Below are 12,414 nucleotides of genomic sequence, written 5' to 3' on the forward strand. Positions count from 1 at the left end.
TGTTAAAATAAAACATTTTTTAGGGTTTTTTTTTTCTTTTAACCACGTGCTCTGGGCAAAGCGATGTAACCTTCTGTTGCTTTCTATTTCGGATTGTGAACATGCCTATGTCCCCCCACTGCCCCCACCTAGGTCCAGGGAGAGAAGAGAGGACAACGCACTGAGTAAAAGCACTACATTTTACATGCACACGTTAGATTAGCACATATAACCCTTTGATCTCCCTTATTAACCCTTTGATCACCTTGTCACCTAGCCAGTGCCATTAGTATACAGCATTATTCACAGATCACTGTATTCCTGCCACTAGTGACATCAGATAGTGTCAGGGTCTGTAAGCACCCCACCGAGCCAGGGTCAGATAGTGTTAGATTGCCTGCACACTATCGCACTCATGCTATAGGTTGCTGATCACTGCCATTACTAGTATAGTGTTTGTACGGATCAATATTGATCACGAACAGAACTATAATAGTGCCTCCTTTGTATAATGTCTCCAAAAATGCACTGCTAGTACTAGCGTTTAGGCCCTCCGCTGTTTTTCAAGGAAGATTTGTACTAATTGATTGTGGGCCAAAGCAATTTATATGCACAGCAATACGTTGGCGGCCACCCAAATTCAGCTCTTTCCAGACAATTTGCATGGAAATCTATCACAGTTTCTGAATTTAAAACTTTTTTGGGTCTAACCCTCAACATGTGCATCACAGAAAAGAACAACATACTGGTACATTGCTGGACTGCAGCTACTGGCATCGGTCTGGTATAATTTTTTTCAGCTGGTGGTCGGCTTTCATGTAAGAGCAATCCTAGCTGCTAATTAGCTGCTGGAACGTTTTTACAAGCAGCGGGAAGGGACATCCCCCCCCCCCTCCGCCTTCCACAGCTTTCAGGGGAATCCAAGAATGCAGCTGGCAGTTTCTCCAGCTGACCGCAGAGCTGATCGGAGACCAGAATGGCTCCAATCATCTCTATGGTCTAAGAAACCGGAAGCTACGAGTATTTCCTCATTTCTGTTTTGCCGGATATTAACTGCCATTTTTAAATTGGGAAAGCATCTGATCACACAGATCTTTGTGTGATCAGATGCTTTAAGGGCATAGGAGAGATCTAGTGTAATAGATCCCAGATTTTTCAGAAAAGAATACCTGTCATTGCCTATTGCTGTCAAAGGGGATATTTACATTCCCTGTGATAACAATAAAAGTGATTAAAAAAAAAGGGACAGTGTAAAAAAAAAAAATCTAAATTAAGAAGAAAAAAAAACCCAGACTCACCCCCCCTTGCCATGCTCATGCGCAAGGGCAAAAGCGAGCATCAGTCCCATGTCGGTATTTAAACAGAGATTGCACCATGCATGTGAGGTATCACCGCAAATGTCAGATTGAGGGCAGTAATTCTAGCAGTAGACCTCCTGTGTAAATATAAAGTGGTGACCTGTACAAGCTTTAAAGTGTCACCTGTTGATATTACAAATTTACGTAGTTTGTCGCCGTTTCACGGGCATGTGCAATTTTAAAGCATGTCATGTTTGGTATCTATTTGGTGTAACATCATCTTTTATATTTTATGAAACAATTGGAAAATATATTGTGTTTTTGTGCATTAAGATTCAAGAAAAGTATATTTTTTCCAAACAAATTAGCATTTAAAAAATCACCACACAAATACTGTGTGACATAAAAAAAATGCAACACCCACCATTGTATTCTCTAGGGCCATTGCTTTAAAAAAAAAATGTAATGTTTGGCAGTTCAAAGTAATTTTCTAGAGAAAAAAATGGTTTTTCATGTAGATAAAAAGTGTCAGAAAAGGCTTGCTCTTCAAGTGGTTAGAAAAGTGGGTGATGTGTAGCAGAAACTTCTAATGTTGGCCGTGAAATGCCAGGATAGTAGAAGCAACCCTTCTCAAAATGACCCCTTTGTGGAAATTGGACAATCCAAGGTATTTGCTAAGAGGCATGGTGTGTATTTTGCAGATCTCATTTGTTGCCACAAGTTTTTGTATTTTTTCTTTTTTCATTTTCAGAACCCTGTAGCAAAAATTATATCTGCAAAATACTCACCGTACCTCTTAACAAATTCCTTGGATTGTCTACTTTTCCAAAAAGGGGTCATTTGGGGGGGTGTTTGTACTATACTGGCATTTTAGGGCCTCCAAAACTGTGATGGGTAGTGAGGAAGTGATATGAGGAAATATGCCGTTTGAAAGCATTAAAGTGGTCATTGGATTTTTGGGGGCCTTTATTTGGATAGGCTGCTAAAATGTCTCCCACATGTTTTATCCCCATACTTGGGAGAAGTAGCAGAATGTGTTTTTGAGTGTTATTCTACATATAGCCATGGCATACATGAGCAATATATCATTTAACTGACAACTTTGTGTTAAAACAAATAACTGTCATTTTTCAAAAATTTGTTGCAAAAAGATAAAATCTTCCATGGAATCAACATGTCTCAGCAAATTCCTTGGGGTGTCTACGTTCCAAAAAGGGGTCATTTGGGGGGTCTTTATACTGCCCTAGCATTTTACCACCTCAAGAACTGTGATCGGCAGTCAGAAAGTGAAAGCTGTGTAAATTCCAGTATATATACCGTTTGTAGACACTATAACTTTCACACAAACCAATTATTATACATGTATTGGGATTTTATTTACGAAAGACATGTAGCAGAATACATTTTGGCCTAAATTTATGACTAGCTTTGAGTTTATTGGATATTTTTTGTAACCAAAAGTAGAAAATATATATTTTTTAAAAAATTTTCTGTATTTTTTGTTCATATCACAAAAATAATGCAGTGGTGATCAAATACCACCAAAAGAAAGCTTTATTTGGTCATAAATTTTGTTTGGGTACAGCATTGCATGGCTGCACAATTACTAGTTGAAATAGCGCCAAATAGCAAAAAATGGCCTGATCAGGAAGGGGGTAAATCTTCTGGAGGGCAAGTGGTTAAGGTTGGAAAACAAAGTGGCAAAAGCTTCTTTCATATAATAGTAATATAACCTTGCCTTTACTGATCAGTTGTGACTGAATGATGCCACAGATCCTAACGTGGATTGATATTGTAGCATATATGTTAAATAGCCTTCACGTTTACTGTTTTTGATACACATTTGGTTACAGGAATGTAGGAAGGAAAACCCTTTGTTTTTGTTTTGTGATAGATTTAATGACAAAGGCAAAAACATTTTTCCTTTTTTTTGGTTTGTCCCTACATTTGTACTATCTGTTTTTTCTCAAAATGCAGTTTCCTTGTATTTTGGTTGTTATTGGGGGTAGCACACTCTTTTGCACAATTTGTAATGCTGCAGCTTTCATAAAGACTGCTAAAATGTTGTTGATGTTCGTGTCTAACAAAAATCAATCTGTCATTGGGCGCACTGGTTTAAGGTCTGATTAACTTCTATCTTTCAGGTGCTGAAGAGAAGATCCTTGGCGAGTTCAGGGAAACACACAATCCTATGGCTCCAGATTTCTACCTCCAGGCCATGATCCAGTCTGCTGGGAAGCTGGTCCTTATCGATAAATTGCTGCCCAAAATGAAGGCAGGAGGCCACAAGGTGCTCATCTTCTCCCAGATGGTGCGTTGTCTGGACATTCTAGAGGATTATCTCATGCACAAAAGGTAGGAACAGGCACATCCCTTAAAGTGATTGTAAAGCTTTATAATAAACATGTCCTACTTACCTGCTCATTATAGTGGTTTTGCTCAAGAGCAGCCCTGATCTTCTTCTTCTTCTGGGGTCCTGCGCTGGCGCTCCTGGCTTCCCCTCAGCAAGTGACTCCATAGAAAGCTGCTTTCTGTGGGGGCACTCGTGCGGGCTTGATCCCGAGCTGTGCTCTGCCTGTGTTTTAGACACACAACTCAGCTTGGCCCTGCCCCCATCTAAATCATCATAGAAATTTATTGACAGCAGTAGGAGCCATTGGCCAATGGGAGGGGGCTGAGAATGAATTAAAGAAAAATAAAAAATCTTAAGGCTTTAGAACCACTTTAAAGCACAACTAAATTTAAGAACAAAAATGTAATTTATTGGAGCTTACCAGTACTTACCTGGAGTTACATGTATCAATTTAAAAAAAAAATTAAAAATCCTTTCTACCAGGAGCAGTGTTTTTTTTTTCTTAAGTGCTTAAAGTGAAACATTAAAAATGTCCAATTCCTTGACATAACATGCCTAGGGGATGTCCTAATCCTGCCTTTAAAGGGGTTCATCTCTGTGAGAGCAGAAAGTGCTGCAGCAACACTGACATTTGCAAGAGAAAAAAGTTGCTGTCATTACTGGCTTCTTAACCATTTGCCGTCCGGTCGCTATATGTAAATGGACGGACGGTGGCAGTCCAGGGGCGGGTTGCTGTTCATAAATGGCACTGTGGACTGTGTGCGCTCCCTGGGAGCGCGCAGCACCGCGATCCTGTGCCCGCTGTGTCCTCCAGACACAGTGGAACACCGATCGTCATACGGGACCTCTGTGCGAGGTCCCGATTATGTGATCACTGATTGGCTAATCAGTGATCACATGCAGAGTAGTAAGCAAGATGTCACTTCTGACATCACTGCTTACTACATGTGAATGATCACAGAGATCACATGGTACAAGACACTGTACTGCTCGGGTGACAGTATTTTTTACTAAAAAGATAACTGAATAAATTTTGGCCAAAATTTATGATGAAATATTATTTATTTGCAAAATTTTATAAGAAACACTTTTTTTCAAAATTTTTGGACATTTTCATTTATATAGCAAAAAAAATAAAAATCCCAGTGGTGAATAAATACCACCAAAATAAAGCTTTATCTGTCTCAAAAAATGCTAAATAATTCATGGGTACAGTGTTGCATGACCACGCAATTGTCATTCAAATTGTGATCGCTCTGAAAGCTGAAAATTGGCCTGGACAGGAAGGGGGTAAAAGTGTCCGGACTTGAAGTGGTTAAAAAAAAAATCAGTACGCAGACCCCTCCTCGGCTGTATATTTTGGGGAACATTTGGAGGGATGTGTGTGATGTAAAAAAAAAGAACAATCCACCAATGAATGTCATTTGCTGGCAATGTAAACTGTATCTTTTTTTTATGCCATTTTTGCTGTAGCACATCCTACAGCAAGAATGAAAAGAAAAAGCCTGGTATGGATTTTAGGGGATACTTCATGGCAAGAAAAACCATGAGGTCCACAAGGAAGTTATACCAGTGGTTGTGGGGGTCTGGGGGCAGGGGACCTACACCCAGAGTTCGAACTGCCAATTTTTTTTCTAATCTGATTTAACCCACCTCAGCATGTGCAGGTCACCCAGTCACAGAAACTATGGCTGTATGCCTTTCAAGATGCATGTGATAAAATGATCCTTCTGTTATGGAAAATATGAACAGTTGCCAAGAGATTTTAGAATGGACCTATGCTAATTACTGCCAGTGCCCAGGCGTGCCTGTTATTTCTCCAGGTTTAAACCTAAATGGCCTAATTATTGCAAGTGATGCCAAAAAATGCAACATTGCTCGTAAATAGCAGGCTTCGAATGGCTTGCTTAAGGTGCCTAAAAGACGGTAGCTTGGGGAAACAAAAGTGATGTATGTTGTTCTGTCAGCTCTCTTGTCTGGCCTGATGTGTTTGATAGATGCTGTGATAGTACTAAGATCACTGACAGTTAAATGAAAAACATTGATTATCTTGTTACATTGATATCTAAAATCCAGCAGGGTACATTAGGCAGCAAGTAAACACATTGTCCCTGAAGATGATGTGTTGAAACCAGAAAACATGGGCATCAGTTTATGTATGGGGCTGCATAGCGGCAGACCAGTCAGGGTGTCCATGCTAACTAATGTCCACAGCCAAAAGCACCTACAATGGGCATATGGGCATCAGAACTGGACACCAGAACAATGGCAGAAGGTGGACTGATCTAATGAATTGTGCTATTTTTTACAGGTGGATGGCTGGGTGCGTGTTAGTTGCTTACCTGAGGAAGAGATGGCCCCAGGATTCAGTATGGGGAGGAGGCAAGCCAGCAGAGGCAGTGTGATGCTTTGGTCAATGTTCTGCTGGTAAACCTTGGTCCTGCCATTCATATGAATGTTACTTTAACATGTGTCACCTACCTAAACATTGTCGCTGACCAAGTACACCCCTTCACAGAAACAGTATTTCCTGATGGGAGTGGCCTCTTTCAGCAGGATAATGCAGCTTGTCACACTGTAATAATGGTTCAATAATTTTTTGAGGAACACAACAATGAGGTGTTGACTTGGCCTCAATTCTCCAGATCCCAATCCAATTGAGCATCTGTGGGATGTGCTGGAAAAACAAATGCGATTCATGGAGACCCCACATCACAGCTTACAGCTTGGTGCCAAATACCCCAACATACCTTCGAAGGTCCAGTGGTGTCCATACTGCAACGGGTCAGGGCTGTTTTGGCCACAAAATGGGGGCCTATTCTATTTTTAAAAAAACAAAAAAGGTTTTTTTCTCCTTGATACTGCTAGTGACAAACTTCCAGCCCTCACCCTCACAACAGAAACAGAATAGGACTACATGACTTCGCCTTAACATAAAGAGGCAGGGTTCTGTAATCCTCAGAGACTGCGCAGAACAATGTAACTGAAAATAGTTGAATGACAGCACAGGAAGTTACTAACTTACAAGTGTTCTGGTAGGATCAACAGATATTTTATGCACTTACGAAACAGATACCAAATGAAACAGTTTAAGTGACATATTTAACAAACCAAAAGGAACCAAATAAGAGAAGCATTTTGTTAGGGTTTACATAAACACTTCCATATACCCACTGAAGTGACTGGCCTCTGATGATACACAGAGATGAAAAAAATCCTCCTACATAAGGTTTTAATTGCCTGTCTGCAACCCTCTTTTCTCTACAGCCTCCTAAATCATACCTTTTAAACTGCATTTCTCAGCTGTAGAAGGCAGTGGGCAGGAATCTGATGTTGCACACTGCACAGCATAGAGCAGGAGCAGAGTGTAATCTGGCACCACCTCTACACAGTCTCATAGGGAAACATGCACAGCTGAGGATGTCAGTCTTCTGTGTCCGGGTGCCATTCCCCAGGATACTGTGTTGTCAGCATATTCAGATAGAAGCGACTCCTGCAAATAGAGGGAGGATAGAGAACAGATAGGAACCACACTAGGTGCTTTGGATTAAGGCAGGTACAGACTATGGAGGAATATGCTTTGTTCATTTTTCATTTCAAAGGTTTACAACCACTTTAAAGTAATTCTGAAGGCTTAATTTTGTTTTTTGTTTTTTTAAATAACATGTCCACACTTACCTGATGTGTGCAGTGGTTTTGCACAGAGCAGCCGGATCCTCCTCTTCTTGGGTCCTCCGGCTGGTGCTTCTGGCCCCTTCCTCCTGTCTGATGCCAACACAGCAAGCAGCTTGCTATGGTGGCACCTAAGCTTGCACACTCACCAGTGACTGCTCCGTGTGTCTATTTACACACGGAGCTGCGACTTGGCCCTGTCCCCTCTCTCTTTTCATTGGCTCACTGGCTGTGATTGACAGCAGCGGGAGCCATTGGCTCCCGGTGCTGTCTTAGCCAATGAGGAGAGGGAGTTCTGGGCTAGCTGTGACTCCAGTACACATCACTGGATCGAAAGGGGGCTTGGGTGAGTATTGTGGGGGGGGGGGGGCTACGGGAATGCTGCATAAAGGTCAGTCATTACAACCACTTCAAGATTATTATTTCTTTTTTTTTTTTTATTCCGTTTTCAATGTGATTAAAGGTGTCTGGTGGAATATATTCGCGTATAAAGCCTGTATAAACTTTTCTCATTAATGTCCTTGGTTGTCTACTCTGTCTGCTATATCTGTCAGTATTCTGTAAAATATAGCGAAAGGATGTGTGCTGTACTTGTCAGTGTATTCAAACAAGTACAATTGAAACAACTGTCACTTTCCACAAACTGTAAATACATGTGTAATTTGACAAAAGAGAAGTACAGCTAAAGCTCTTTTGGTTGTACTTCTGTGGATCACAGGAGTGCAGTTCGTTTTGCACTACTGTGACCAGTTTTCAGCCGACAGTGGGCCGACATCCCTCAGCTGGTCCAGGCTGGGGAAATTCCTAATTTTAAAGAGTCTAAAATGGCACCTGGCTCAGCTCATGTGGGGGGGGGGGGGAGGAGCAGAGCAGACAGTGGTGACTGACAGTGTCACTGCTCTCTGCTCATAGCAGTGGTGAGAATTCTGAGATCAGTGGTTGTGTGATTGCGAAGTTCTCACCCATAGAGCCAGTGGGGGACAGATGCAGCATTGGATCGATGCTGCATCCACCTAGTTAAGTGTGATTTGAGAAAAACAACAAAGCCATACTTCTCTTTTAACAGTGGGGATTTGCACTGTTTATTTTTACCACAGCAAGAGTCTTTTAAGTTGATAATTAGTTGATCAGTAACACATTTTATACTAAAGGTGCCCATAGACATCAGATGGAGGCCTTTCTGACAGAAGCTTTCCATAAGTGTGCACATTTGAATTGAGTTAGCATGCAGGACTAGAGAGAAGAGAGAGCAGACTCCAACAATTTGGCCTAGAATTGCCAACACAGCCCATCCATTCTTCCTGTCTGCTAATAAGAAAATATAGGTGCCTGAAATATGTATGCAAAAACGTAGTATTTAAAATATTAACACCGATGAGTATATAGCTCAAACTGATCTTTTTTTTTTTCACTTTGTTTACTTGTAAATCTAAAAATAAATAAAACAGTATCTTGTTCCTGTGTGGCAAGAAATCCCTGCAGTGTATATCCAGACAAATATCCAAGTTCCAAATATACTTTTTGCTTTGTTGTATTCTGCAACAATGTGTAGTGCCCCTGATGTGCTTAACCGCTTCCCGCCCACCCACAATGTACTGTGGCCAGGCAGCAGCTACAGGCAAAGCGACATATGGGTAGGTCGCTCTGGCTGTACTAACACAGGGGGCGCTGCATGTTCGAGTGGGCGCGCAGCATTCCCTACCCACAACTGCTGTGTGAAGAATGTTGAATGATGATCCCGGTGATCACAATCTTAGCAAGGCTGCCATGAATCAATCTGATTCATAACAGCTCTGCTTCTCTTCCCAGTGAGCTCTGATTTTTCCCACAGCTGTCACATGATACATGGGGCCAATAACAGCACCCTGTACCATGTGACCAGCTCCAGCCACTCACAGATCACTATCTTGAGCTGTCAAAAGGCTAACTCATTCATGACAGTTCATGAATGAGTTCGGTTCATGACAGCAAGCTTTGCATTGCAGGAGAAATGATCTTTATTTCTCCTGCAAAGCAGTGTATATAAAAAAAAAAATAATCCCTGATCACCCCCCCCCCACAGTAGTACAATGTTACTATGGTAACATTGTACTATTCTGCTAAAAGTATTTAAAAATAATAATAAAAATAATTTTAAAAAGTTTAAAAATAAATACCACATTGAGAATTTTTTTATTTTTAAGGTTTTTTTTGTTTTGTTTTTTTTAACTACTTGCCGACCGCTTACCCATATTTTGCAGGCGAGCAGTGGCTCTGGGCAAAGCGGCGTAATCTTATTATCGTAATTTTGCGTTATGAATGCGCCTGCACTACCCGCCAGGTCGATCCGGGGAGAGAAGAGAGAACACCACACTGAGTAAAAGCACTACATTTTACAGACCTGTTAGATTAGCACATTTAACCCATTGATCGCCCTGTCACCCAGCCAGTACCATTAGTACAGTGTCAGTAGATAGATTTTTTTCACTGTATTCCTGCCACTACAGATAGCGTCAGGGTCAGTAAGTGCCCCTCCCAGCCAGGATCAACTAGCGTTAGATTGCCCGCACACTATCGCACTCACGCTGTAGCTTGCTGATCACCACCATTACTAGTATAGTGTTTGTACGGATCAATATAATGTTCATGCACAGAATTATACTAGTGCCTGCTTTGTATAGTGTCCCCAAAAATGCAGGATTGACCCCGTTCGCTGCGAGGACTAGCTTTTAGCCCCTCCACTGTTCTTCATGAAATAGTTGTACCAATTGATTGTGGGCCAAGGCAATCTATGCGTACAGTAATACATCGCCACCCACCCAAATTCAACTTTTCCTAGACAATTTGCATGGAAACCTATCACGGTTTCTGAATTTGAAACATTTTTGGGCCTAACCCTCAGCATGGGCATTACCAAAAAGAATGAATTGCGATCATATTGGTCAACAAACCCCATTCATCATATGCCCATGTTGTCTGCTGTTACATATATGCCCAACATGGACCAGCAATGTACTGTTACATCGCTGGACTTTGAGTGATTATACCGGAATGATGCCTGCAGCCACAGGTATGATCCTGGTATCGTTTTTTTCAGCTGGCGGTTGACTTTCATGTAAAAGCAATCCTAGTGGCCAATTAGCTGCTGAATTCTTTTTTTCAAGCAGCAGGATAGGACATCGCCGCCACCTCCCACAGTTTTCTTGGGCTGTCCTTTTCCACAGTTCCGCTGGCTGCCCATAGAGCTGATCAGAGAACAGAATGAAGCATTTCATCATTTCTGTTTGCCGGAGTTTAACAGCGCCATTTTTAAATTGGGAAAGCATCTGATCACACCATTCTTGGTGTGATCAGATGCTTTAAGAGCAGAGGAGAGATCTAGAGTCTAATGGACCCCAGATTTCTCAGAAAAGAATACCTGCCACTGCTATCGGGATATTTACATTCCCTGTGATTAAAAAAAAAAGTGATAAAAAAAAAAGGGACCGTGTAAAAAAACAAAACAAAAACACACCCCTGCCCCTTCCCATGCTCGTGCGCAAAGGCGAAGACAAGCACTGGTCCTGTGTATGTAGACGGAGATTGCACCATGTACTCAGGAGAAATAGAAGAATGTGTTTTTGAGTGTTATTCCACATATACCCATGGCATGCATGAGCAATATATCATTTTAAAAAAAATTGTAATTTTTTGAAAGATTTGTGGCAAAAAATAAAATGTGCCATGGACTCAACATTCCTCTAAAGAGGGATCTTTTTTGGGGGGGGTTGTACTGCCCTGGGATTTGTTTTTCTACCAAAGACGTAGCAAAATACATTCTGGCCTAAATTTATGATTTTGAGTTTATTGGATATTTTTTATAACCAAAAGTGAAAAATAATTTTTTTTTTCCAAATCTTCAGTATTTTTCTGTTTGTAGTGCAAAAAGTAAACACCACAGAGGTGATCAAATACCACCAAAAGAAAGCTCTATTTGTGTGAAAAAAGGACATACATTTAGTTTGGGTACAGCATTACACGACCGCGCAATTGCCAGTTGAAATAGCGCAGTGCTGAACAGCAAAAAATGGCCTGGTCATGAAGGGGGTAAATCTTCTGGAGAGCAAGTAGTTAAAAAAAAAAACACAAGCATTTGTGCTCCTTGACATAGGTGGATGCTTTATGGAGAAAGGGAAGAAAGAAATGAATCCCCCCATTTCTGCATACCATTGAGCAATTGATTGGTGTACAATGAGGGTGAGGAGTTTTCCTTCCTAAAATAGTTGTCAGAAAACGATTTTATCTACATTGTGCTTTTCAGCAGGTGAACTGGTGAGGACACCCTTCATCAGTTCATCTTGGGCAGAAGCAGCAGCCTCAGAAGAAAATAATTTGTGCAATACCACTTCTCATTGCAGAGGCACCGATTTTTTTGTCTTTGTTGTTCTGTGAGCACAGACTGCAGATGGAGAGGTGCTACTGTTTTCCTTGGGCCCTGAAAACTAAAATGATTGCAGATTTAACCTCACTTTATCTCTAAAGCTGACCATATACTGCTCAAACTCATCTGGAAATTTACTGTCGGCCATCTTCTACCAGACATGCCACGACTGGAAAATTAAAAAGTTCTCAGTCGTACAATGCCTGCACTAATTCAGATGCAACTTCTCTTCGGATATTTTGATAGCTGGCGGGGCTGGCTGTCAAAATAAAACCATGCAGGCCAAGTGGAAAATATCTATGTATGGCAAGCTTTACGAAGAATGAAAGCTCAACACCTGACCTGCTTGTTTTTTTCTTCTGGAATTGACAATATGCAGCTTGATAAAGTCAATCGTCTGTGCACTGATAGCAATCTGTAATCATTATGGGTGCTTTTTATACTTCCATGCTTACTAATCTACTATCAACAGTTAATCATTCTGTTCCTTATCTCCCATTCCCCTGCAGATATCTGTATGAACGCATAGATGGGCGAGTTCGAGGAAACCTCCGGCAAGCTGCTATCGATCGCTTCAGTAAGCCAGATTCAGATCGCTTTGTGTTTTTGCTTTGCACCAGGGCAGGTGGTCTGGGAATTAACTTGACTGCTGCTGACACCTGTATCATATTCGACTCTGACTGGAACCCACAAAATGACCTCCAGGTTAGTAT

General features: G+C 41.2%; 1 protein-coding gene across 3 annotated transcripts in view; it reads left to right on the forward strand.

The window, feature by feature from the left end:
• CHD9 (chromodomain helicase DNA binding protein 9) overlaps positions 1–12,414 on the forward strand; it is a 310,468-nt gene that overhangs the window by 215,480 nt on the left and 82,574 nt on the right. For all 3 annotated transcript variants that reach the window (XM_089684773.1, XM_089684774.1, XM_089684775.1), the window contains 2 exons: positions 3,422–3,632; positions 12,211–12,406. In XM_089684773.1, the coding sequence (XP_089540899.1) occupies positions 3,422–3,632; positions 12,211–12,406 (407 nt within the window). The remainder of the gene's footprint in view (positions 1–3,421; positions 3,633–12,210; positions 12,407–12,414) is intronic.

Source organism: Staurois parvus, unplaced genomic scaffold, assembly GCF_062004578.1.
Source record: "Staurois parvus isolate SC_StPar_1 unplaced genomic scaffold, SC_StPar_1.0 ptg000356l, whole genome shotgun sequence".
Classification (NCBI taxonomy): domain Eukaryota; kingdom Metazoa; phylum Chordata; class Amphibia; order Anura; family Ranidae; genus Staurois; species Staurois parvus.